We start from the raw sequence: 27,789 nt of genomic DNA, 5'->3' as shown, positions 1-27,789 counted from the left end.
TTTTTTGGGGAAAGATCAGAAAAACAAGTTTATTTTGCTAATATTTAGTGGAACAAAGTTATCAGTAAATGGACAGCCATCCCGGTGTTCTGTATGTGGTCCCTGGACTTTACATTCTGGACCTCTTTCAAAGTGAGTGCAGCAAAATTAGGAAAGCAGTGAAGGTTTCTTTACTTTTATCAGTATCAGAACAAATGCAGGTTTAAATTCATAAGTGTACTGTTGCAGGTATTTTTCAGTAATGTGATGGCCTCTGCTCTAGTCTAACGTACTAGCAGGACTCAGAGCCTATATTTTCAATCTCTTTTTCATGGTATTACATGTAGTATAGTTCTCCCAACAGTAGGAATGTACAAATATATTCAGTTCTTTATTTTAAAATTCACACGTTATTTATATTTGTTTCGGTCCCTCCCATCTGATATGGGCAAATATCTTTGAGTGGGTCACTCAGAAAAAGTGATTAGAAGCATGCATCACCCAATGAAGAGGGAACAGTGATGGACACTACACTGTAGTGTTGGCATGTCCAACATCAGACAGAGCCAGTATACCAAATGTAATTTGTGCCTGCCCAGCTAACTGTCTCAGATGAGTCCTGTCCCAGGCACTAACTTTACCAGTTGATGAGCTGGTTCTTTGAGGGGGTAAAAGATGTGTACCGCAAATCACGTTCATATGTTTGGTCAAGTCCAAAAGCTGGAGGATTACTGGAAGGAGGTTTTTAGGGTAATCTCTAAAGTGGTGCGCGTGAAACTGGACCCGGGCCCTCGGGAGGCCATATTCGGGGTGTCGGACCGGCCGGGATTGGAAACGGGTGCGGAGGCAGATGTTGTAGCCTTCGCCTCATTGATCACCCGAAGGCGGATCCTGTTGGAATAGAGAGCAACCTCTCCACCCCGTGCCCTAACGTGGCGGGTGGATATGTTGGAATTCATGACTCTTGAGAAGGTTAAATTTGAACTGAGGGGAAGGATGGAGGGGTTCTACAATTCATGGGCGTTATTCATTATGCACTTTCAAGAACTGGATAACATCGAACATTAGTTGGTTAGTTGGGGGCAGCACGATAGCGCAAGTGGATAGCACTCTGACTTCACAACGCCAGGGTCCCAGGTTCCATTCCTTGCTGGGTCACTGTCTGTGTGGAGCTTGCACGTTCTCCCTGTGTCTGCTTGGGTTTCCTCCAGGTGCTCCGGTTTCCTCCCACAGTCCAAAGATGTGCAGGCTAGGTGGATTGACCATGCTAAATTGCCCTGAGTGTCCAAAAAGGTTAGGAGGGGTTATTGGGTTAAGGCGATAGGGTGGAAGTGAGGGCTTAAGTGGGTCGGTGCAGACTCGATGGGCCGAATGGTCTCCTTCTGCACTGTATGTTCTATGTCTATTAGTTGAGGGGGTTGGGAGGGTTGGGGGAGAGGGACTGTATGTGTTAATGGTGACTGGGTGATTACTTTTTGTTATTTGTTTATGTTAACAAGCGGGCAGTTTGGGGGTTGGTGGGAGTATGGGAATTGACATGATATTCGTTTATTGGTGGGTGCAAATTTGGGAGAAAATGTGAAAAAGGAGAATAAAAATATTTCTTTTTTTACTTTACCAGTTGTCAAATGCTGTATTGGATGTTCTTTATACGGTTTTATTTTAAGGAATCAAGATTTGAATAAGGATTGGGAATTTTTAACAACGGCCAGAATTCTCCGATCATCGGGATTCACTTTTCGGTTTTGTGGCATTTTCCACCGTTTTGCAGCGGTATGGGGTGGTTTAAATGGTAAATCCCATTGAAAAGCAGCGGGAGGATAGAATCCCGCTCCCAGCGAACAGCGCACGCCCTGGAAACACGCAGCTGGGGACTGGAGAAACTCACCCAGCATGTTCGTTTGTCACACGATAGGTAAAGGCTGAAATTATGTTTTATTATATCCAACAAATTCAGAGCTTTGATTGTTTTTGTTTTTGTTTTCCAGAAGGGTACAAGCTGCTTTGGGAGATAGCTTCCTGCCTGTAGAGAGATCTGTTAAGATGGAATTAATCAACCTGTTTTATAATAAGTGGAGTTCCACAAAATCTGTTGTAAATTGTTTTGCCTGTTGATATGTTAAGCTGCCTTGTTTTGACTTTTAAATTAACTTTAATAAAGATATTATTTCCATAATACAATCATAGCATTTCCTGGCCTCTCCCAGGCGTGTGTTAGTGGCAAACTAATTTTTACACCGCTGCATTGCTGGCCCACCAGCTCAGACTCCGTTTCATATTGATGTTAATTTGATGCCGCTGTTTGACAGATTTGCTCAGGCCTGCTGAAGAGAGAAGAAATTGGTTATCAAGGTTTACCTTCCACATGTTTCAAAAGGGTCATTTTAAAAAGCCAACCACAATGACATTCCAGCCATATAGCATATTACGCAATCTTGGAAAGATGAAGGCAGTGAATAAACTGAGAACAGATCCCATCAGGAGTATGCATGTCATGTTTTATACCTTTCATTGCTCTTCCTTTCGTGACCATTTACGCATTCCATCAAGGAATCTGGGCTGGATTCTCCGTCAGCGGGATGCTCCGTTTTGCCGGCAGCGCTGGGGATTCCCGATCGCGTGGAGTTGCCCCACAATGGGAAACCCCATTGACCAGCCGGCTAATGGAGCATCCCGCCGGCATGCAGAAACAGAAATGAGGGGCGGAGAACCATCTCCATCTGGTACATCGTGTTCAGGTGCAGGATATTGTGGCTCGGACTGTTGCACTTCTGAGACCATAAAATCTAGGAACAGAATTAGGCCATTCAGCCCATTGAGTCTTCTGCCATTTAATCATAGTTGATGTTTCTCATCACCATTTTCCTGCCTTCTCCCCATATCCCCTGATCCCTTTATTAATCAAGAACCTATCTACTCGGCCTTAAAGAGACTCCGTGACTTGGTCTCCACAGCCTTCTGCGTCAAAGAGTTTCACAGATTCATCACCCTCTGGCTGAAGAAATTCCTTCTCATCTCAGTTTTAAACAATTGCTCCTTCAGTCTGAGGCTGTGCCCTCAGGTTCTAGTCTCCCCTACCAGTGGAAACATCTTCTACAGGTCCACTCTATCTCGGCCTCTCAGCATTCTGTGAGTTTTAATGTGATCACCCCCTTATTCTACTAACCTCCATTGAGTACAGACCCAGAGTCCGCAACTGCTCCTCATATGACATGCTCTTCATTCCCGGCATCATTCTTGTGAACCTCCTCTGGACCCCCTCTAAGACCAGCACATCCTTCCTTAGATACGGGGTCCACAACTGCTCACAACATTCCAAATGGGGTCTGACCAAAGCCTTATACATCCTCGGAAGTACATTCCTGGTCTTGTATTCTAGCCCTCTCGACATGAATGCTAACATTGCATTTGCCTTCCTAACTGCCAACTGAACCGGCACGTTAACCTTAAGAGAATCCTGAACCAAGACTCCGAAGTCCCTTCGTGCTTCAGATTTTCGAAGCCTTTCCCCAATTAGAAAAAAGAATCTATTCTTGCTACCAAAGTACATTACCTCACACTTTTCCACATTGTATTCCATTTGTTACTACTTTGTCCAGTCTCCTAGCCTGTCCAAATCTTTCTGCTTCCTCAACACTACCTGTCCCTCTAGATATCTTTGTACCATCTGCAAACTTAGCAACAATTTCCTCAGTTCCTTCTTCCAGATCGCTAATATATATCATGAATAACTGTGATCCGAACACTTATCCCTGCGGAACACCACTAGTCACCCCTTTATCCCCACTCTCTGCCTTCTGCCAGTCAACCAATCCTCTATCCCAACACCATGGGCACATATGTTATTTAATAGCCTCCTGTATGGAAGCCTGTCAAAGGCATTCTGGAAATCCAAATAGATCACGCCCACTGGCTCTCCTTTGTCATAACTTCCTCATTTCCTCTTCAAATAATTCTAACAGATTTGTCAGACATGACCTCTCCTTGACGAAGCCATGCTGACTCAGCCCTAATTTACCATGCACTTCCAAGTACTCTGTAATCTCATCCTTAATAATGGACTCTAAAATCTTCCCAATGATCGAATTCAGGCTAACCGGCCTATAATTTCCTGCTTCTGCCTTCCTCCCTTCTTAAACAGGGGTGTGACATTAGCCATTTTCCATATGTCTGAGACCCTCCCTGACTACAGTGATTCCTGAAAGATCACCATCAATGCCTACATAATCTCCTCAGCTATCTCCTTCAGAACCCTAGGGTCCATCCTGTCCGAGTGATTTATCCACCTTCAGACCTTTCAGATTCCCCAGCACCTTCTCCTTAATGATGGTCACTACACTCATTTCTGGCCCGACTCTCTTGAAGTTCTGATATTCCACTGGTGTCTTTCCACTGTAAATTCCTGCCATTTTTTTGTTTCCCAGTACTACTTCTCCAGCCTAATTTTCAGGTGGTCCAATTCTTGCCTCTTACCTTTCATATATTGAAAATAAAACTTTTTTAAAAATAAATTTAGAGTACCCAATTCATTTTTTCCAATTAAGGGGCAATTTAGCATGGCCAAGCCACCTACTCTGCACACTTTTAGGTTGTGGGGGCTGTGGTGATATGCATCACTGTAAATACACTATGACTAAGCAAACACTAGAGGGAGCACCAGAGACGTCATGACATGCAGACGTACAGCTAATGAACACATGGAATAGAACACAACCAATGGGCAGTCAAGACACCCAGAGGTGACACTACCACAAGGAGGCATTACACAACCCATATATAAGGACAGGGCACACATGCTCTGTCTCTTTCCACAGGTGACACATAGAGAGTAGGACAGGGGCAGATCAGAAGCATCACACCCATTACGTGGCTTAGAGCAGACTGCTTAGTTAGACTGAGTTACTATAGCAAGATTAGCAGGAGAGTCGAACTAGAGAACTGTGCTAATGGTTCAATAAATCACATTGAACTTACTTCAAAGTCTGGAGTATCTTTTGGTCAAAGCTGCATCGAGTTGCAGCCTGTGTTATCCCAGATAACACAACGGGCGAAACCCATGCAAACACGGGGAGAACGTGCAAACTCCACAGTGACCCAGAGCCGGGATCAAACCTGGGACCTTGGCGCAGTGATGCAGCAGTGCTACCTACTGCGCCACCGTGCTGCCCTTGAAAATAAAACTCTTGCGATCTTTTATACTACTAGCTAGCTTACACTTATCACTTGTATTTCGTCTTCTCTGCTCCCCACCCCTCACACACACTTTTTTTTAGTTGCCTTTGCTTTCTTTCAAAGGCTTCCCAATCTTCTGGCTTCCCACTAATTCTCACCACATTGTATGCTTTTTCTTTTGCTTTTATGCTGTCACTGACTCTCCTTATCAGACATGGTTGCCTTCTCCTCCCCTTAGCATGTTTCCTCTTCCTTAGTATGAATTTATGTTGTGCCTCCTGAATAACCCCAAAACACCTGCCATGGCTGTTCCACTGTCTTCCCTGCTAGGCTCCCCTTCCTGGTATCACTTTAATTTAATTTCTTACTATCAAGGCAACCCTTCCCCAATTGCATCTGCTTGTTCTTTCGATATGACATATATCCTTGGATATTTAGATTCCAGCCCTGATCCCCTTGCAGCCTCATCTCTGTGGCTGCCCTGGTAAAACATCCTCAGTCCTGCATTGACCCCCTTCCCCCCCCCCCTCCCATAGTTGTCCTTATATCTGTTGTGCCTAAAGTTAGGTTCACTTTCCGTGCTCTGTTCTATTATTTGTTCTGGTAACTTTACTACCCTCTCCTGAGCCCTCAACCCCTTTAACTATTTTAAAGTCCCCATCATTAACCTGCATTCCCACCTGCTTTAACTTTGATTTTCTAATTTTTCCTGGTCCCAGCATGATTGAGGTGAAGTCCTTACCATCAGAATGGCCAATGTCCCATGAATTTGAACCCATTCCTCCCACACCAACCTTGAGCCACATATTTACCTCTTTAATCTTATTGACCCTGTGCCAATTATCTCATGGCTTAGGTAGTAATCCGGAGATTACTTTTTTGGTTCTGCTTCTTAATTTAGCCCCTTGCTGCTCATATTCTTTCAGCAGAACCCCTATCCTTGTTCTCCCCATCCTTGTTTTACCTATGTTGTTGGTATCTACGTGGACCACGACAACTTTACCCTCCCACTCCCACGTTCCTCTGCAGCCCAGATGAGATATCCCAAACCCAAGCACCAGGTAGGCAACAGAACCTTCAGGACTCTTAATCTTGTTACAGAGAACAGTGTCTATGCCACTAACTATATTATCGCCAATAACCACTATCTCCCCCAACTTGAATGGCTCCCAAGGTGCTGTGGTCAGTTTGTTCATCCCCACAGTTCCCGCTTGATCCACACGGAGCAAGAATCTTGAAACTGTTAGGAAAAGACAAGGGCCGAGGCTCCTGCAACCCAAGCTGCTAGATCCCTCTACCTACCGCACTCATAGTCACACCCCACTGTCCCTGACCATTTGGCGAATTCAAGGTAGTTCATCTAAGCGGTGTGACTGCCTCTTGAAACACAGCGTCCAGGTAACTCTTCCCCCTCCCTGATGTGTCGCAGCGTCCGAAGCTCAAGAGTTCAGCTCATCAACTCTGAGCCGACGTTACTCAAGCAACCAATACTTGCCACAGATGTTCACCAGCTCCCACATCATGCAAGTACAACACATCGCCAGGCCCTGCATTTCTATTTTATTCAATTAGCTTTTAACATTTTTTTTTTAATTTCCAGCTCGTTTTTAGTCTTTCTAATCTGTAATTTTTTCTCATTTTACCTTTAATCTGAAGCAATTTATAATAGGTACTGCAAATGAACAGTTTCTTGCCAGCCAATGAACTTATCGTTTTCCTATAATGACCGCTGGCCAGAGGTGTCCCTCTCAACTCCCACTCTTTTTAAATCTCCTCTCTGACTCTCAGCTCCCGCTCTTTTTAAATCTCTGTGTGATAAGTAATAAAAGTAGTAAAGACTTACTGACCTTACCCACTACTTACCAATCAGCTCTCTCCCTTGTAGCCTCAACTGCTCCAGTGGCTAAGATCACTCGCTGAAGATTTAAAAACCAAAGGAGAAAAAGCACCTTTTCCTGCTCTGCACCAAATTCCCACTCTGTTTCAAATTCCGGATAACCACACCTCACTCTGGGGCTGTGTCTCACTCTGGGTGTGTGTTCTCTCCCACTCCTTGTGCCAAAGCTACCTGGTAACAATCCCTTACATATGTTTACCTATAAAAATTTCAGTAATATTACCAAAAAGCAAACCCACTGCTGCTGTAGGAAGGGTATATCAATGGGCTTCTCACTCTCACCCACACTGTTGTGGAAATGCAAAACTTTAAAATAAAAAACTCTGTTTTCTGAAATATTGACATTTGTCTGACTTTGCCTGTTCACTGGTCTTTTCCCAGCATAGAGCAGCACCCCAGGAGGTCTCGCATAATCACCTCAGCACCACTCAACATTTCGTCAATATTTTTTTTTCCTTGTTCATCTTTGATTCTACTGTCCTTAACCTCTCATTGAATCTTAACTTTCCCAGAATATAAAAATCTTTAATGTTCTCCCTATTGCCCCCACTTCCAGGTCAAATAAATGTTAATAATGTTGCCTGAACTACTTATGAAACCCTTGTAAAATGTAAAGTTCTTCATACTTCCCTTTATAATTTAACAACAAACCATTACTTGCCTCCTAGTTCAAATTTCTACCCACTGCTTCCTTAATCAAAGAAAATTCACTTGTCATACGTACTTCAAATGCATGCCTTTCATACCTACACCCCTTTCAAGTCTCAAACCCTAATCAGTCCTCAGCTTAATTAAATAACAGTAGATCCCTAAAATATTGAATGTAACACCACTTCTCATCACAATAGATTGAACTAATAGAGTTACCCCGCATGTACTTCACAGGCAGATCCTGAGGGGTGGAATTTTGACAGTAGTAGTACCTAAGCTCACCTTGAATGAAAATAAACTACAACAGTTCTGTTCCAGAATTTAAATTCGGGGTCATTTAATACATGAAAAGATAATACGTAATAGGGCAATACAAGGTACACAGTGTAACTACACAGACACCGGCATCAGGTGAAGCATATAGGAGTGTAGTATTAATCAGATCATTAATCAGAGGGTCTTTTAGGAGTCGTAACAGCGGAGAAGAAGCTGTTTTTGAATCTGTTTGTGCATGTTCTCAGACTTGTATCTCCTGCCCGATGGAAGAGTGGGTGGGGGGGGTGAATTGTACGATGGATATCATGTAACTGCGGATTATCTTTAGTTGCAGCCCTTTAGTGGAAGACACTGCCAGTGCTGGAAAGGAGTTGGTTTTCGCTCTCTCCCTCCACTATGGTCCAGGTCAGTGAGACCTTCCAGTGATTGGCTTACCAAGAGGCTTTCCACTGATGCAGGTCCACTGTTGGGCTGGCCGGGAAGGGAGAGGGGGATTTTTGCACCATTGGCAGTGTATTGCTCTTTTACCCGGTTGCTGTGTGCTTGTCTGGTGCTGCATCCCTCTCGCTTCTACGGCCTGGACCCTGGCAAATTACCAGTGTTGGAGAAAGGGTGTGGGGGGGGGGATTCTCTCCTTCCGCTGTGCCCCGTGTTGGCATCCATTTCCGGTGGTTAGCATCGCTTAGCACCTTTCCACTGATGTAGGTCTTGGGGGAGGGGGGGCAGACAATATGCGCTGACTTGGCAGCTTGTAGTAATGTATTCTTTTGTTTTTTGTCTCGATTTTCTCTTTAGTGTGTAGCTGGTATCCTCGCTATATTCCTGTCTGTTTTGTTATTTCTTTCGGTGTAAAATGTTCTCTACTTGATTTTGGTTATAATGTGCCGTACTTGTTCTGGACTGAACTGTACCCCTCTTGAGAGAACATAGAATTTACAGTAAAGAAGGAGGCCATTCGGCCCATCGAGTCTGCACCGGCCCTTGGAAAGAGAACCCCACTCAAGCCCCACACCTCCACCCTATCCCAGTAACTCACCTGGAGATGGGGGGGGGGGGGGTTCTCTCTTTCCTCTGCCATGCTCCGTGTTGGAGTGGCTTTTTCCGTTGGGCTGGGCTAGTGTGCCTTCCCACTTTGTGGAGGGGGGGGGGGCTGTTCTGGGTACCGAATAATTGATGTCCTCATTGTGTTGATTTGTATTTTGACACTGTCAATAAATTAAAATACTTGCTGTGTTTGCTGATTGCGCCTACTGGTTGCTGCAAATGCCTGGAGGCTGCTGATGCTGTTTCTATCCTTTTCTGTAGCCGGAAAGAAGGATTTTTCTAAGATGTTTGGATCCTTGAACACCGGGCTCAGGTGGATGCATGAAGACAATCCGGTTTGAAACAACAAGACACTGTGGGACCTGGTGCACAACATTGATCCAAATGGGCCACCTGCTGACGCCGTTGAAGAAAGCTTTTGCAGATTGCTGATGCTTTTGTTCCTGGTGTAGAGAGTGCTGCGTGTAGCTGGCACATCACCGTGGGTTAAACACGCTGGAAGTCAGGGATGTTAACTGCACCATGAGTGCCAATGGTGTGGATGCCAGAATTTGGTTCCAGTGAGATCGGGCCTTGTGGGAGGACCTGGATGGAGAACGGCACTGATATGTGGAAAAAGTTATTGATCGGCAGATCATTTCAATGGCAAACTTCTGAACATGATAATACATTCTCAGGCTTATTTCTGATGAGGAACATGCTAGGGGTGATACTGTGTGTTTGGTATTTTTGTGAAAATGAGCTGATACAGCTTTGTATTGGTGCCAATATGGAACAGTGATGTTTCCTTGTTATTTAATGGTTAGTGTGACAAGTGGAATGCTCTGTAATTGATTTTCAAATCTTTGCTGCTGTTGATGATTTAATAAACAAAATATTGTCAAATGGTAGCCTGTAGTCTGGAGTAAGGGAAGGGAGAATAGAAGGTGGCCTGCTGCCTGGGCTGGAGAAGAGAAAGAGGAGCTCTTTCTGCTTTCTGGCATGCTCTGTAGCGATATGGCTTTCCACTGTTCAGGAGTCTACTGCTGAGAGCTGCAAGAGGGGGAGAGAGAGGCAGATTGATCTGAGGGGGAAGAGAGAGGCAGATTGATCCAAATGAGTGGTGTTTGTTGCTGCTTGCAGCTGCTTGGCGGCTGTGTGTTTGTTGCCGCCTCTACTTTTTATGGCCTGGAGTAAGGAAAGGGAGGATGGTAAGATGACCTGCTGCCAGAGCTGAAGAAGAGGAAAGGGAGCTCTTTCTCTTCTGATGCACTCTGCATTGGTGCAGTTTTCCCCTGCTGAGGAGTCTGCTGCTGGGAGCTGAAGGAGGGAAAGAAAGGTGGATTGATCCAAATGAACTTAATGAAGGTGTTGAAGAAATGCTTTTGCAAATTGTTGGTGGTTTTATAGTAAGTGTGGTGAGTGTTGCATGTCGACTAGCACATAGCCGTGAATCAAACGGCTGGACGGTTTATGAGGAAAAGCTGCTTATAGACGTTTCGGAAGATCCATGAGGTATAGATATATGTTAATTTATAGTTGAGGAAGTTGATAGGAGTAGACAGCCAAATACACAAAAGGCATAATCAAAGAGGAACAAAGGTATGATTGGCCAGACTATCCAGCCAGGGAGGCCAGTTGACATCTATTAGGATCAAGAAGCAGTTTTCCCGCTAACAACTTGGAGGTCAAGTTTACATCAAATAAGCCTCTAAGTCTTAGAGGCAAGGCAGTGCAGAAACCCTTGAGAAAGACAACTTAATTATCTTTGGACCAGGAAAAGATGTTTCCCAGACTTGAATATCATCCCTGTACTGTGGGGTAATTTTAAGCTGGTTATTTAATTTGGATGTTGTTTGGGAAACGGGAAGCCTTACAAAGTTCAGATATCTTGATATATTTTGGAATAAGGGGTACATTCAACATAAACTGTGTGCATGTTTAGTTACTGTAATTGAGAGTAGAGTAGTTATGTTTGTGTGTGTGTATATGTCAATTCTTAAATAAATAGTCTTTAATACTACTGTTTATTCTCACTGGGGTTTCACTTGTCTCCTCATACCAAAACAAAACTATACAGCCACATGAACTGATGTTCCAAGTTGGGATACCCTTGTAGATAACATCAGCATGCTTCGCCTAAATTGCCTAGCTCTAATCCTATAATTCACCATTGTTCTTGATTTCCCCATCAGAGGAGTCCTGTGGCGAGCTGAAGGAAAAGTAATGTATCGGTCAGAGAAGATGTCATTTTTTTCATCGAACAGTACAGCATAGAACAGGCCCTTCGGCCTTCGATGTTGTGCCGAGCATTGTCCGAAACCAAGATCAAGCTATCCCACTCCCTCTCATTCTGGTGTGCTCCATGTGCCTATCCAATAACCGCTTGAAAGTTCCTAAAGTGTCCGACTCCACTATCACAGCAGGCAGTCCATTCCACACCCTAACCACTCTGAGTAAAGAAACTACCTCGGACATCCCTCCTATATCTCCCACCCTGAACCTTATACTTATGCCCCCTTGTAACAGCTACATCCACCTGAGGAAATAGTCTCTGAACGTCCACTCTATCTATCCCCCTCATCATCTTATAAACATCTATTAAGTCACCTCTCATCCTCCGCTCCAAAGAGAAAAGCCCTAGCTCCCTCAGCCTTTCCTCATAAGACCTATCCTGCAAACTAGGCAGCATCCTGGTAAATCACCCTTTCCAATGCTTCCACATCCTTCCTATTGTGAGGTGACCAGAACTGCACACAATACTCGAAATGTGGTCTCACCAGGGTCATGTACAGTTGCAGCATAACCCCGCGGCTCTTAAACTCAAGCCCCCTGTTAATAAATGCTAACACGCTATAGGCCTTCTTCACGGCTCTATCCACTTGAGTGGCAACCTTCAGAGATCTGTGGACATGAACCCCTCTGTTCCTCCACAGTCCTCAGAACACTGCCGTTGACCCTGTAATCCACATTCAAATTTTTTCTACCAAAATGAATCACCTCGCACTTATCAGGGTTAAACATCTGCCATTTTTCGGCCCAGCTCTGCATCCTATCAATGTCTCTTTGCAGTCTACAACAGTCCTCCAACTCATCCACTACACCAATCTTGGTGTCATCAGCAAATTTACTGACCCACCCTTCAGCCCCCTCCTCCAAGTCATTGATAAAAATCACAAAAAGCAGAGGACCCAGCACTGATCCCGGTGGTACACCGCTGGTAACTGGTCTCCAGTCTGAAAATTTTCTTTTTTACATATTTTCAACAACCCCCCCCCTTACAGAAAAAAGAAAAACCAAGAACACATAAATAAACATCTTACCACTACATCACGAATTCCCCCAATATACAAACCCCCCATTAAGCAATAATAAACACAGTAGAAAACACAAAGTACACCTCCCCCTTGCGTTGCTGCTGCTGACCACCTCCTAACGTTCCACTAGAAAGTCTAGGAACGGTTGCCACCGCCTGAAGAACCCTTGCACAGACTCTCTCAAGGCAAATTTTACCCTCTCCAATTTAATGAATCCTGCCATGTCGCTGATCCAGGCTTCCACGCTTGGGGGCCTCGCATCTTTCCACTGTAGCAGAATCCTCCGCCAGGCTACCAGGGACACAAAGGCCAGAATACCGGCCTCTTTCGCCCCCTGCACTCCCGGCTCGTCCGATACCCCAAATAGTGCTAACCCCCAGCTCGGCTTAACCCGGGTGTTCACCACCTTAGACACCGTCCTCGCAATGCCCCTCCAGAACCCCTCCAGCGCCAGGCATGCCCAGAACATGTGGGTGTGATTTGCTGGGCTCCCCGAGCACCTCACACACCTGTCTTCCACCCCAAAGAACCTGCTCAGCCTCGCCCCTGTCATATGCGCTCTGTGAAGAACCTTAAATTGTATCAGGCTAAGCCTGGCGCAAGAGGAGGAAGAATTAACCCTACCCAGGGCGTCCGCCCACGCACCCTCATCTATCTCCTGCCCAAGCTCCTCCCATTTACCCTTTAGCTCCTCCACCGAGGTCTCCTCCTCCTGCATCTCCTAGTAGATTGCCGAGACCCTGCCTTCTCCAACCCACACCCCCGAGAGCGCCCTATCCTGGATCCTGCATGCTGGAAGCAGCGGGAACTCCCTCACCTGCCATCTTACAAACGCCCTTACCTGCATGGGCAGCACGGTAGCATTGTGGATAGCACAATTGCTTCACAACTCCAGGGTCCCAGGTTCAATTCCGGCTTGGGTCACTGTCTGTGCGGAGTCTGCACATCCTCCCCGTGTGCGCGTGGGTTTCCTCCGGGTGCACCGGTTTCCTCCCACAGTCCAAAGATGTGCAGGTTAGGTGGATTGGCCATGATAAATTGCCCTTAGTGTCCAAAATTGCCCTTAGCGTTGGGTAGGGTTACTGGGTTATAGGGATAGGGTGGAGGTGTGGACCTTGGGTAGGGTGCTCTTTCCAAGAGCCGGTGCAGACTCGATGGGCCGAATGGCGTCCTTCTGCACTGTAAATTCTATGAAACTCTATGTACCTGAAGGCATTTCCGTGGGGAAGCCCGAATTTTTCCTCTAGCACCCCAAGGCTCGCAAACATCCCATCTAAAAACAGGTCCCCCATCCTTCTAATTCCTGCCCTGCGCTAGCTCAGGAACCCTCCATCCATTCTCCCTGGGACGAACCGATGGTTCTCCCGGATCGGGGACCAAACCGAAGCCTCCACCTCACCCCTGTGGCGTCTCCACTGCCCCCAAATTTTCAAGGTCGTCGCCACCACCGGACTCGTGGTGTACCTAGTCAGCGGCAGCGGTGCTGTCACCAGCGCTCCCAGACTCGTGCCCACACAGGGCAACATCTCCAGCCTCTTCCAACCCGCCCCCTCTCCCTCCATTACCCACTTGCGTATCATCGCCACATTGGCAGCCCAGTAATACCCACAGAGATTAGGTATCGCTAACCCTCCTCTGTCCCTACTCCACTCCAGAAACACCCTTCTCACCCTCGGGGTCTTTTTTGCCCACACGAATCCCATGATGCTCCTGCTGACCCGCTTAAAAAAGGCCTTAGGGATCAGGATGGGGAGGCACTGGAATACAAAAAGGAACCTCGGGAGCACCGTTATTTTCATCGACTACCCACCAGGGAGAGGGGCAGCGTTTCCCAACTTTTAAACTCCTCCTCCATCTGCTCCACCAGTCGCGTCAAATTGAGCTTGTGTAGGGCCCCCCAGCTCCTGGCCACCTGGATCCCCAGGTGCCGAAAACTCCTTTCCGCCCTCATCAATGGAAGCTCGTCTATCCCCCTTCCCTGGTCCCCTGGGTGTACCACGAAGAGCTCACTCTTCCCCACATTGAGCTTATACCCGGAAAAGTTGCCAAACTCCCTGAGGATCCGCAACACCTCCGGCATCCCCCCCACTGGGTCCACCACATACAGTAACATACAACGATACCCGGTGTTCCTCCCCCCCACCCCCCGGACTAGCCCCCTCCAGTTCCTGGACTCCCTTAGAGCCATAGCCAAAGGCTCAATTGCCAATGCAAATAGCAAGGGGGATAGGGGGCACCCCTGCCTCGTCTCCAGGTACAGCCGAAAGTATTCCGACGACCTCCGATTCGTGGCCACACTCCACCGGGGCTTCGTAAAGTAGCGTAACCCAACTAATGAACCCCTCCCCGAACCCAAACCTCCTCAACACTTCCCAAAGGTACCCCACTCCTATCGAAGACCTCCGCATCCATCGCCGCCACTATCTCTGCTTCCCCCTCCACTGCAGGCATCATGATTACGTTAAGGAGTCTCCGCACATTGGTATTCAGCTGCCTCCACTTCACAAAACCCGTCTGGTCCTCATGAATCATCCCCGGGACACAGTCCTCAATTCTGGTAGCCAACACCTTCGCTAACAGCTTCGCGTCCACGTTGAGGAGAGAGATTGGCCTATACGACCCACACTGTAATGGGTCCTTGTCCCGCTTCAAGATCAGCGCCCTGGACATCGTCGGGGTAGGGCAACCCCTCCCTCGCCTCAATGAAAGCCCTCACTAATAGAGGGCCCAGCAGGTCCATGTACTTCCGGTAGAATTCCACCAGGAACCCATCTGGCCCCGGTGCCTTCCCCGCTTGCATACTCCCCAGCCCCTTAGTCAGCTCCTCCAGCCTACCGGTGCCCGAAGCCCAGCCACCTGCTCCTCCTCCACCCTCGGGAACCTCAGCCGATCAAAAAATCAACGCATCCCCCCCCCTCCTCCGTCGGGGGCTCAGCCCTATACAGCCCCTCATAGAAGTCTCTAAATACCCCATTTATTCCCACCGCACTCCACACCGTGTTCCCCCCTTTATCCCTAACTCCCCCAATCTCCCTCGCTGCCTCCCGCTTCCGAAGCTGGTGTGCCAACATCCGGCTAGCCTTCTCCCCGTACCCATACACCGCCCCTTGCGCTTTCCTCCACTGCACCTCTGCCTTTTTGGTGGTCAACAGGTCGAACTCGGCCTGGAGGCTTCGTCGCTCCTTGAGTAATCCCTCCTCGGGGACCTCTGGATACCTCCTATCCACCCTTAAAATCTCCCCCACCAATCTCTCCCTCTCTCCTCTCCTTCTCCTTGTGGGCCCTAGTGGAGATTAGCTCTCCCCTAATCACCGCCTTCAGCGTCTCCCAGACCACCCCCACCTGCACCTCCCCATTATCATTCAGCTCTAGGTACCTTTCAATGCACCCCCGGATCCGCCCGCTCACCTCCTCATCCGCCAGCAAGCCCACATCCAGGCGCCACATCGGGCGCTGGTCCCTCTCCTCCCCTAGCTCCAGCTCCACCCAATGCGGGGCATGGTCTGAGATGGCTATGGCCGAATACTTTGTGTCCTCCACCCTCGGGATTACTGCCCTGCTCAAAACGAAGAAGTCTATCCGGGAGTAGGCTTTATGGACGTGGGAAAAAAAAGAAAATTCCCTGGACCCCGGCCTGACAAACCTCCATGTGTCCGGCCCAACATGCGCCGCATAAATCCGGCATCGTCCCAACTCGGGGCATATACATTCACTAATACCACCTGCACCCCCTGCAGCTTACCACTCACCATCACATACCTACCTCCATTGTCTGCCACGATGTTCAGCGCCTCAAACGACACCCACTTCCCCACCAAAATCGCCACCCCTCGATCCTTTGCGTCCAACCCCGAGTGGAAAACCTGCCCTACCCACCCCTTTCTTAGCCTAACCTGATCTGCCACCCTCAAATGCGTCTCCTGGAGCATAACCACATCTGCCTTCAGGTGCGCGAACACTCGGGCCCCGTGGACCGGCCAGTTCAGGCCTCTCACATTCCAAGTTATCAGCCGGATCAGGGGGCTTCCCGCCGATTAGCCATCCCCTTTTCTAGGCCAGCCACGTGCCCACGCCTCCCACACTCGCCATTCCCCCCAGCGGCAGACCCCTGCCCCGACTCTCCAAGCTCCAGCTCCCCTTTGGACAATGCAGCAGCAACCCAGTCCCCCCCCCCCCCAAGCTAGGTCCCCCACTAGCTGCGTTGTCCCCCCCCCCCCCCATAGCACTCCCGTAAGTCAGCTGACCCCGGCCACTCCATCGACCCCCCAGTGTGGTAGTCTTTCCCCCCCCCCCTGTCCATCAGCGGGCGCTCTTCTCCAACACCGCCCTTCCCTCGCGGCCCCGCCCCCTTCCGCGCTTTCCATCAAACGGGCTCCGCCCTCTCTGGTGCAGTTCCTTTTTGCGGCCTAATCCCAGCTCCCCCACCTCGGGCCTCCCATCTCCCCTCCCCCCCCCCAACTGGGCCCCATCCTTCCAACCACCGATGCCCACACTCTCACAAAACCCCCACTTCGAACCATTTCACCCGACCCCACCCAGCACCCAAGGAAACAATACAGAACAGAACATCCCCCAAAGCACGGTAGCCCCCCAGCGACCTCTCCTCACAACCGACCCTCAGTCCGTGTCCAGCTTTTCGGCCTGAATAAAGGTCCACGCCTCCTCCGGCGTCTCAAAGTAATGGCGCCGGTCCTTAAACGTGACCCACAGTCGCGCTGGCTGCAGCATCTCAAATTTCGCCCCCTTCCGATGCAGAACCGCCTTAGCCCGATTGTACCCGGCCCTCTTCTTGGCCACCTCCGCGCTCCAGTCCAGGTATATACGGACCTCTGCATTCTCCCACCTGCTGCTCCGCTCCTTTTTTGCCCATCTCAGGACACACTCCCTGTCCACAAAGCGGTGGAACTGCACCAATACCGCCCGCGGCGGCTCGTTAGACTTGGGCCTCCTCGCCAGGACTCGGTGGGCCCCATCCAGCTCCAGGGGCCTTGGGATGGCACCCGCGTCCATCAACGTGTTCAGCATCGTGACCACATATGCTCCAGCATCCGACCCCTCCACTCCCTCCAGGAGAGCCAGAATCCGCAGGTTCTTCCTCCTCGATCGATTCTCCATGTCCTCAAACTTCTCCTGCCATTTCTTATGCAGCGCCTCGTGTGCCTCCACCTTCACCACCAGGCCCAATATCTCGTCCTCATTCTCTGAGGCCTTCTGCTGCACCTCCCGGATCGCCACCCCTTGGGCCTTCTGGGTCTCGACCAGCTTGTCAATTGAAGCCTTCATCGGCTCCAGCAGCTCTGCTTTCAATTCCGTGAAGCGGTGATTGAGAAACTCCTGCTGCTCTTGCGACCACAGCGCCCACGCTGCCTGGTCTCCACCCGCCGCCATCTTGGTTTTCCTCCCTCGCACTTTTCGCTGCACCAAAATTACTTTTTTCACCGCTCCACTCCTGGTCCAATCCAAACAGTGCCGGGGAAATCGTACTGTCACCTTCCCACAGTGGGAACCGTCGAACAAATGCCGCTGGCTCCCCTAAAAAGAGCCCAAAAGTCCGTTTCTGGCGGGAGATGCCGAACGTGCGACTTAGCTCAGCATAGCCGCAACCGGAAGACCCAGTCTGAAAATTTTCCATCCACCACCACCCTCTGTCTTCTCTGTGATAGCCAGTTACATAGCCAATTGGCCAAATTTCCTTCTATCCCACACCTCCTTACTTTCTTCATGAGCCGACCATGGGGAACCTTATCAAACGCCATACTAAAATCCATGTATACAAAATCAACTGCTCTATCTTCATCTACACACTTAGTTACCTCCTCAAAGAATTCAATCAAATTCGTGAGGCAAGACTTACCCTTCACGAATCCGTGTTGACTATGCCGGATTAAGCTGCACCTTTCCAAATGGTCATAAATCCTATCCTTCAGGACCTTTTCCATTAATTTACCCACCACCGAAGTAAGACTAACCAGCCTATAATTACCAGGGTCATTCCTATTCCCTTTCTTGAACAGAGGAACAACATTCGCCACTCTCCAGTCCTCTGGCACTATCCCCGTGGACAGTGAGGACCCAAAGATAAAAGCCAAAGGTTCTGCAATCTCATCCCTTGCCTCCCAAAGAATCCTTGGATATATCCCATCTGGTTTTTCAAAATTGCGAATACATCCTTCCTCAGAACATCTACCTCCTCCAGCCTACCCGCCTGTATCACACTCTCATCCTCAAAAACATGGCCCCTCTCCTTGGTGAACACTGAAGAAAAGTATTCATTCAACACCTCTCCTATCTCTCCTGACTCCATGCACAAGTTCCCACTACTGTCCTTGACCGGCCCTAACCTCACCCTGATCATTCTTTTATTTCTCACATAAAAATAAAAAGCCTTGGGGTTTTCCTTGATCCGACCTGCCAAGGACTTCTCATGCCCCCTCCTAGCTCTCCTAAGCCCTTTTTTAAGCTAATTTCTTGCTACCTTGTAACCCTCAAGCGACCCAACTGAACCTTGTTTTCTCATCCTTACATACGCTTCCTTTTTCCACTTGACAAGACATTCAACTTCCTTTGTGAACCATGGTTCCCTCACACGGCCATTTCCTCCCTGCCTGACAGGGACATACCTATCAAGGACACGCAGTATTTGTTCCTTGAACAAGCTCCACTTTTCATTTGTGCCTTTCCCTGACAGTTTCTGTTCCCATCTTATGCTCCCTAATTCTTGCCTAATCGCATCATAATTACCCCTCCCCAATTATAAACCTTGCCCTGCCGTATGGCCCTATCCCTCTCCATTGCAATAGTGAAAGACATCGAATTGTGGTCACTATCTCCAAAGTGCTCTCCCACCAAACAAATCTAACACTTGGCCCGGTTCATTACCCAGTACCAAATCCAATGTGGCCCCCCCTCTTGTCGGCCTATCCACGTATTGTGTCAGGAAACCCTCCTGCACACACTGTACAAAAACTGCCCCATCCAAACTGTTCGACCTATAGAAGTTCCAATCAATATTTGGAAAGTTAAAGTCACCCATGACAACTACCCTGAGACCTCCACACCTATCCATAATCTGTTTTGCAATTTCTTCCTCCACATCTCTATTACTATTTGGGGGCCTATAGAAAACTCCTAACAATGTGACCGCTCCTTTCCTATTTCTAACTTCAGCCCATATTACCTCAGTAGGCAGATCCCCCTCAAACTGCCTTTCTATAGCCGTTAAACTATCCTTGATTAACAATGCTACTCCTCCACCTCTTTTACCACTTTCCCATCTCTTACTGAAACATCTATACCCCGGAACCTCCAACAACCATTCCTGTCCCTGTTCTAACCATGTCTCCGTAATGGCCACAACATCGTAGTCCCAAGTACCAATCCACGCTCCAAGTTCATCTACCTTATTCCGGATGCTCCTTGCATTGAAGTAGACACACTTCAACCCACCTTTCTGTCTGCCGGTACACTCGTGCGACCTTGATACCCTCCTCAGTACCTCACTACTCTCAACACTGGCTTCTGGACTACAGCTCATTTTCCCACCCCCCTGACAAATTAGTTTAACCCTCCCCCCCCCCCCCCCCCCCACCCCCCACCCGAAGAGCGGTAGCAAATTTCCCTCCCAGGATATTGGTGCCCCTTTGGTTCAGGTGCAAACCGTCCTGTCTGTACAGGTCCCACCTTCCCCAGAATGTGCTCCAATTATCCACATAACTGAAATTGTCCCTCCTGCACCATCCCTGCAGCCACGTTTTATCTGCACTCTCTCCCTGTTCCTCACCTCGCTGGCACGTGGCACCGGCAACAAACCAGAGATGATAACATGGTTTGTCCTGGCTCTCAGCTTCCACCCTAGCTCCCTAAATTCCTGTTTTAAATCCCCGTCCCTTCTCTTACGTATGTCATTGGTACTGATGTGTACCACGACTTGTGACTGTTCATCCTCCCCCTTAATGATTCTGAAAACACGGTCCGAGACGTCACGGACCCTGGCACCCGGGAGGCAACAAGCTATCCGTGAGTCTCTTTCGTCGCCACAGAACCGTCTATCTGTCCCTCTAACTATCGAGTCCCCAATAACTATTGCTCTCATAGGGCAGCACGGTGGCGCAGTGGTAGCACTGCAGTCTCACGGCACTGAGGTCCCAGGTTCAGTCTCAGCTCTGGGTCACTGTCTGTGTGGAGTTTGCACATTCTCCCCGTGTTTGCGTGGGTTGCGCCCCCATAACCCATAGATGTGCAGTCTAGGTGGATTGAACACACTAAATTGCCCCTTAATTAGAAAAAATGAATTGGGTACTCTAAATTTATATATTTTTAAAACTATTGCTCTCCTGCTCTCCCTCCTTCTCTTCTGAGCCACAGGGACGGACTCAGTGCTGGAGATCCGTTCACCGTGGCTTACCCCTGGTAGGTCATCCCCCTCAACCGTATCCAAAGCGGTATACTTGTTACTGAGGGGAACGACCACAGAGGATCCCTGCACTGACTGCTTCCTCCCAGCCCCTCTCACCGTCACCCATCTATCTTGATTCTTCAGAGTAACTACATCCCTGAAGCTACTATCTCTGACCACCTCTGCCTCCCGAATGATCCGAAGTTCATCCAGCTCCAGCTCCAGTTCCCTAACACGGTTTCTGAGGAGCTGGAGATGGGTACACTTCCCACAGGTGAAATCAGCAGGGACACTGACGGCATCCCTCACCTCAAACATTCTACAGGAGGAACATTGCACTTCCTTCCCTGCCATCCCCTCTAGATAAAACAAGAAAAAGAAAGAAAGAGCTTACCTGTTATTCACTCAACCCCTTAGGTTAGAGGAGGTGGAAGGGTTACAAGTGTAGTGTCTAGGGTTTAGGAACTGCCCAACTTAAATACAGGTAAAAATAAAACACTTAACCAGCAACCACTGCACCCCGCATGAGAACAGCAATCAGCTGTTATGGGCCCGCGCAAACAATTTAAATCTTTACTACTTACCCAGCAGTCACTCTGTCCTCACTCCAACCTGATTCAGCTGGAAACTCCCAACAGTATGTTTTTTAAAAATTTATTCCCCTTCTCAGCAAGCACTCACTCAGCAACCACTGCGCCCCGCACGAGAACGCCTCAGGGAAAAGAAAAACTACTTACCAGTCACCAGCCAATCACTTACCTACAGGCTGTGATGTCACGGTTCAATTTCTTTCTACTTCTACCTGCCCTCGAGTCCCCCTCTTGATCTTTACTCGGCTGGGATCCTTACAGTGATTGGGGTTTTTTTTGGTTAGAGGAGGAGGTAGGGAGGGAAACGCTGAAGAAGTGTTTTGTGACTGACCAGAGGTATTGTAGTGTGTGAGAAGGGCAGAAGCCTGACTTGGGACAAGAACACAAGACTTTGGCAAAGGTGGGCAGTAAGGTGGATGACCAAGACAGAATCATTAAGAGAGGCTGGAGATGGATGGGTTGAAGGTAGGATCTTTTTGACTGTTGTGCAATGTCATGGGACAGTGTCCATTCAAAATAACTATTTATATCAGCTGGGATAAGTTAGTTGAGTAATCAGGAGAACAGGAAATCAATATGACAAAAGGATTGAGACTGGATGGAACAGTTGGGAGAGAAACTGCAGAGTGCTGGAAGATTGGAGGTAGGACAGCTGGGAGATGGGAGGAGCAGGACAGCTGGGAGATGGGAGGAGCAGCTTGGGAGAAAGTAACTGAGGCAATTGCACAGATCAAACAGATAAATCTATCAGATCTTCACACTTGGCTCTGAAGAAGAAGATGAAACGGGAAGACGTTTGAGGAGGTTATTTTGCAGGTTGTCATATTCCTGCAGAATAATTCAAGGGAAAGAGCTGAATATTTTACAACAACACGATGGTGCTTAATATGGTCACGTTGGACAAATGCCTGAAACAGTTGTGTCGATGCTTGAGTTTGCTGCCCTCATAGGTAAGACAGCAAAGACGGGGAATGTTACCGTGGATTGTTACCGTGACTGATGTCTCTGCGTGGGTTTCTTCCGGGTGCTCGGGCTTCCTCCCTCAGTCCAAAGATGTGCAGGTTAGGTGCATTGGACATGCTAAAACTGCCTCTTAGCATCCAAAGATGTGCAGGTTAGGTGGATTGGCCATGGTAAAATTGCCCCTTAGTGTCCAAAGATATGCAGATTAGGTGGGTGTGGGGATGGGGCGGGGGAAATGGGTCTGGGTGGGGTGTTCTTTCAGACGGTCGGTGAAGACTCGATCGGCCAATAGCTTCCTTCTTCGCAGTGGGGATTCTATGGTTTCAGTGCGTGATCATCAGGTCATGGACTCATAGAATGATACAGAAAAATGCCACATTGCAGAAAAATCAGGACTGGGGGCTAAATACTGGCCAGGACCCTGGGATAACTCCGTTGGTTCAAGTACGCAGTGTCAAGGGATTCCTTGAGTCCATTTGAGAGGGCAGACAGTGTCTCAGTGTAACATCCCTCAAGTCTGAAATGTTGCATCTCTGACAAAGTGGCACCCACTTATCCCTGCAGTGCTGTGCCAATCTAGATTTTGTGCTCAAGTAGTGGAGTGGGACGAGACCCACATCTTGCACGAGGGAGAGATACGTGTGCTTGCTTTCTACTGAACCATGGTGCGAGAGACCAGCAGTGAAACATAGGGCTGGATTCTTCGGCACAAGATCGGCATGGACGGGACGCTGACCATGTAAAGCACTCATTTTCTTTTTTTTATATAAATTTAGAGTACCCAATTCATTTTTTCCAATTAAGGGGCAATTTAGCATAGCCTATCTACCTAGCCTGCACATCTTTGGGTTGTGGGGGTGAAACCTACGCAAACACGGGGAGAATGTGCAAACTCCACACGAACAGTGAACCAGAGCTGGGATCGAACCTGGGACCTCAGCGCCATGAGGCAGCAGGGCTAACCCACTGCGCCACCGTGCTGCCCAAAGCACTCATTTTCAAACCCGGGGTTGTGACCCATGGGTGGATCGTGGGCAGGTGTTGGGAGGTTTGTGGGGCCATGTGTCGCGGTGTTCCCAATTGCGGGGCCATGCGTTGGCTTTCCTGATCGCGTGAAGAAATGTCCAATGGCACGACCAGCTTTCAGAATACTGGCTGCTCCGCATATGCGTGCCCCCTCAGCAGCGCGCAGGCCCTGGAGTCTTCCTGCCTGGAGTGTGGCAGAGAGCAGGTCAGGCTGACGTCATCTGTTCTGGGAGCGAGAGAGATTCCTCCTTTTTGCAGCTGCCAGCAGTGCTGGTGTTAACTCCAGGGCCTCTGGTGAACAACCCATGAAGAAGAAGCTGAACACAGGAACAAAGCAGCATAAAGATGATTACTTGAGGTATGAGTTTATTAATTGTGCCACTAGAAATTAGGATGTAAAGTTCATGGACGGATTCTCCACGCCACAAGCGCGCTTGGCGCAGGGCCGCAGAATGCGTGTCAGACCCGCGATCGGGTCCCACACCGCTCCCACGATTCTCCGTTGATGTGGCGCCAGACGGAGGCCATTGAAAGAGGTCCCTGCGGTGATTCTCTGCCGGCAACTGGCCGAGTTCCCGCCGCCGTGGTTCACTCATGGTTCCACCCGTCGGGCACTCGGAGTGGCGGCTGCAGACTCAGTCCACGGCCGCCCTGGTGGGGGGTGGGGGGGAACTGTCACCGGGCCAGGCTCGCGATCGGGGGCCACCGATCGGTGGGCGTGCGCAATCGCGGCGGGGTGGGAGGGACTATATTCTCAGGGTCGGTCTGCTGTGTGAGTCCGCCTTGTTGCACGGGGCCGCCGCCACACGCATTCGCGGACCTCCGGCTGCACTTGCAGGGCCCCATATCGGCAGCCGTAGCTGCGTGGGGTACTCCGGGGCCCTGCTAGCTCCCTGCAAAACAGAGAATCACTCTGGACTTTCTCCAGGTAAGTCCAGAGTGATTTGTGCCCGTTTTCTCGCGGGTGTGGGGACATTGCCCCATTATCGAGAATTCCGGCCCATGTGTGTTATTTGCAGGGAAGCACTTGCAAATGAAAGTGTAAAACATTCAAACTTAAAAGACATGGCGAGTTTGAGGACCCTTTATTTTGATCAACAGATGCAGTGAGATCATAAACCACCAGCTGAAGTCATTATCAGAAATGTAATATTGGATAACAAAGCAAGTGAGATTGAGAGGACCAAGTAGGCTCACCTGTCACATTAAAGGTAAGTGAAAATGATAGGTCTTGAAAGTCGGCCAGCATGGGTCCTGAAGTTGGTAAAATAGGGTCCCTGGCAAAAAAGCTTGAAAAACACTGATGTCAAGGTCCATTGACCTTGGGCAGGAAATTTCCATCATCGGGGGCGGGCACGGCCGAAGATTCCCGCCGATAGAACGGAAACAAAACCAATGCTGGAAATAAAAGGAAAATCGCTGCGGATGGTGGAATCTGAAACAAAAACAGTAAAGGCTCATTTTCTCAGCAGGCCTTGGGCATCGGAGGAGAGGAGGGAGCTAAACGTTTGGAGTGTGGGTGACTCTTTGTCAAAGCCGCCAAGTGCTGGAAACACTGGGCAAGCTGGGGCAGCGAGTGTGGAGAAACAGAATGTCGAAGTGAACTTTGGTCAGAACTGGGGGACAGAAGGGAGAGTTTGGAGGAGAGGTTGGGAGCTCTGGTCCTGTGGCAGAGGCCGCCCTGGTGCCCCAGTGGTCTGCTGCCTCTTGACCGTGCTCTCCGGAGGAAAAGCCGCTCTCACAATTGGGGAAGGCGAGGAGCCGGGTGCGGCTGGATTGCTGAGGGCCGCGTCCCCTGTTCCTAAGCAACGGTGCCTGTAACAGTTTGGTTTGGCGCGGCTGGGGAGGAGAGTGGGGCAGGAGGCCCTGTTCCCGAGGAGCAGGTAGCGCTGTCCCAGCTGGGCAGTGTGTCAGGTAAATCCACTTCACTCCGTCCGTTTTACCTCCTAAATAAACAATGACCACCGAGCCTTACCCCCTCCCGCCTCTGGATGTGGCCAGTTTTCTGTCACAATTAAACATCGGGACAAAGATTCCACCCCCCCCCCCCTTTTTGCATTTCCCAACTCTCCGATTTTGACGATTGACCTGCGCTTTTGTCAATTTAAACAGGTAACAAATGCCCCTATCCCACCCCCTTCTTAAAAAGAGCACCAAACTAACAAACCAAAAAATGTGAAGGAAATTCAATCAAATTCAAATTTGGTTCCAGGTTTGGATGAAACGCTCCAGCTCACCCCTGGTGCCTGCCCTCGCTCTGTGTCTTTCACACATTTGGGGCTCGATTTAATGGAACAGTTTCTAAGTGTGGTAGAGAGCGGGAACTGCCGCGAGCCCCTCGACACTCGACCGGGTGAGGGCGCCGCCGGTGTCAAACGTTAATTGGTGCACTTAACGAGGCCCCAGGGGCTTCGTGCCGCAAATCACGGTCCCGCCGGCTGATTCGTGAGCTCCCCGCAGCCTGGGAGGAGATGGCAGGGGCCTTCACCTCAGGGAGAGAGCGGGATAAAAGGGTCTTTTTCAGGATGGCAGCCTGTGACGAGTGGTGTGCCTCAGGGGTTTGTGCTGGGACCACAACTTTTCACAATCTGGAAGAAGGAGCTGAGGGTATTGTTGCTAAGTTTGCAGATGATACAAAGATCTGTAGAGGGACAAGTAGTATTGAGGAAGCAGGGGGCTGCAGAACGACTTGGACAGGTGAGGAGAATGGGCAAAGAAGTGGCAGATGGAACACAATGTGCACTTTGGAAGGAGGAATGGAGGCAAAGACTATTTTTTAAATGGGGAAATGCTTAGGAAATCAGAAGTACAAAGGGACTTGGGAGTCCTTGTTCAAGATTCTCTTAAGGTTCAGTTGGCAGTTAGGAAGGCAAATACAATGTTAGCATTCATATCGAGAGGGCTAGAATTAAAGAGCAGGGATTTACTTTGAGGCTGTATAAGGCTCTGGTCAGACCCCATTTGGAGTATTGTGAGCAGTTTTGGGCCCCGTATCTAAGGAAGGATGTGTTAGCCCTGGAAAGGGTTCAGAGGAGGTTCACAAGAATGATCCCTGGAATGAAGAGCTTGTCGTATGAGGAACAGTTGAGAACTCTGGGTCTGTACTCATTGGCGTTTAGAAGGATGAGGGTGGGATCTTATTGTGTAACTTACAATATACTGTGAGGCCTGGATAGAGTGGACCTGGAGAGGATGTTTCCACTAGTAAGAAAAACTAGAAACAGAGGACACAATCTCAGACTAAAGGGACAATCCTTTAAAACAGAGATGAAGAGGAATTTCTTCAGCCAGAGGGTGGTGAATCTGTGGAACTCTTTGCCGCAGAAGGCTGTAGAGGCCAAATCACAGAGCGTCTTTAAGACAGAGATAGATTGGTTCTTGATTAATAAGGGGATCAGGGGTTATGGGAGAAGTCAGGAAAATGGGGATGAGGAAAATATCAGCCATGATTGAATGGCGGAGAGACTCGATGGGCCAAGTGGCCTAATTCTGCTCCTATGTCTTATGGTCTTAAGGAGCATCACCAGGAAACCTGCACCCAGTACCGCAGGAAGATCAACGACCTCCACCAGGCTGAATGGGTGGGTTGGTATCCCCCTGACGACCATACTGCGGTACCGCCCTCGCCCAGAACCATACCATGCCCTGCCCCACCCATGTCCAGCAGTGCTGCCCCCGGCGCTCGCCCTATGCCTCCCATTCTCACCTCCCTCCGCGAAGAATGAAGCGTGCGGTTCACAATGCCCCTCTGTGTCCCCGCAGGAGAAGTTGGCCGACAACAGAAGGGAGAGGGCCCAGACGGGTAGCGGGGTGCCGGACATCAGAGTTCTCTCCCCTTATGAGGAATGGCCTTGGAGGTCACGGGGCTGGCCGGGGTCAGATCGGTCACCGACATAGAGGTTAGAGTACGGCGCAGAGGTGAGGATCCACTGGGGGCCACCCAGCTGACCTGTCACACATATTATTAATCCCATACAGAATGACCCATCCCTCCCATTGGCCGTATGTGATTATCCCGCAAGATCGTCATCCAACGGTGCCAAACCCCCACTCCCCGCCTCCCATCAGAACACCTCGAAAGGAGCTTGGAGGTCACCACCGTATTTGCAGCACAGCTGTCATCCCCATCCTCCAACGAAGCAGACAAGGGCACCTCGGTGGGAGACAGTGGTGGTCAGGCTCCTGGAGCATATTCTGGTGAGCACCACCCCGTTGCTGATGCGCATTAGGCGTAGGCCCAGGGGAGACAGTAGTCAATAGACTGCTGGATCTCAGGACCAAGCTGGGTCCCAGTCAGATGCTGAGCCTCTAGAGCAGTTTTACCTGGAGCTGATGCAGTCGATCGGGTGCGGCTCTGATATTCGGAGGAGGATGTCAGTGACATTCCAGCTAGTCTGTAGCCAATTGGAGGAGGCCCAGATGCTACGAGCAGGGGAGATAGCATCGGCAATGCGTGGCATCAAGGCGAATACTGCTAGGGTAGCGATGGCAGTGCAGAGC

The 27,789-nt window shown here is 49.3% G+C and overlaps 2 protein-coding genes across 4 annotated transcripts in view; both read left to right on the top strand.

Annotated features, from left to right (window-relative positions):
• Positions 1 to 2,102, top strand: part of LOC140398808 (uncharacterized) — a 195,347-nt gene extending 193,245 nt beyond the window's left edge. For all 3 annotated transcript variants that reach the window (XM_072487776.1, XM_072487775.1, XM_072487774.1), the window contains one exon: positions 1,968 to 2,102. In XM_072487776.1, coding sequence (XP_072343877.1) covers positions 1,968 to 1,994 — 27 coding nt within the window. In that variant the 3' untranslated portion in view covers positions 1,995 to 2,102. The remainder of the gene's footprint in view (positions 1 to 1,967) is intronic.
• Positions 2,103 to 24,554: 22,452 nt separating this feature from the next.
• The window catches only part of LOC140399074 (uncharacterized), a 117,658-nt gene continuing 114,423 nt past the window's right edge, over positions 24,555 to 27,789 (top strand). Inside the window, exon 1 of the mRNA XM_072488187.1 lies at positions 24,555 to 25,203. The gene's annotated coding sequence lies outside the window, so the exon portion shown is untranslated. The remainder of the gene's footprint in view (positions 25,204 to 27,789) is intronic.

The sequence above is a fragment of the Scyliorhinus torazame genome, chromosome 22 (genome assembly GCF_047496885.1).
Source record: "Scyliorhinus torazame isolate Kashiwa2021f chromosome 22, sScyTor2.1, whole genome shotgun sequence".
NCBI classification, from domain to species: domain Eukaryota; kingdom Metazoa; phylum Chordata; class Chondrichthyes; order Carcharhiniformes; family Scyliorhinidae; genus Scyliorhinus; species Scyliorhinus torazame.
Note: the sequence above shows the minus strand (reverse complement) of the source record. Positions and strands in the feature narration are given on the sequence as shown.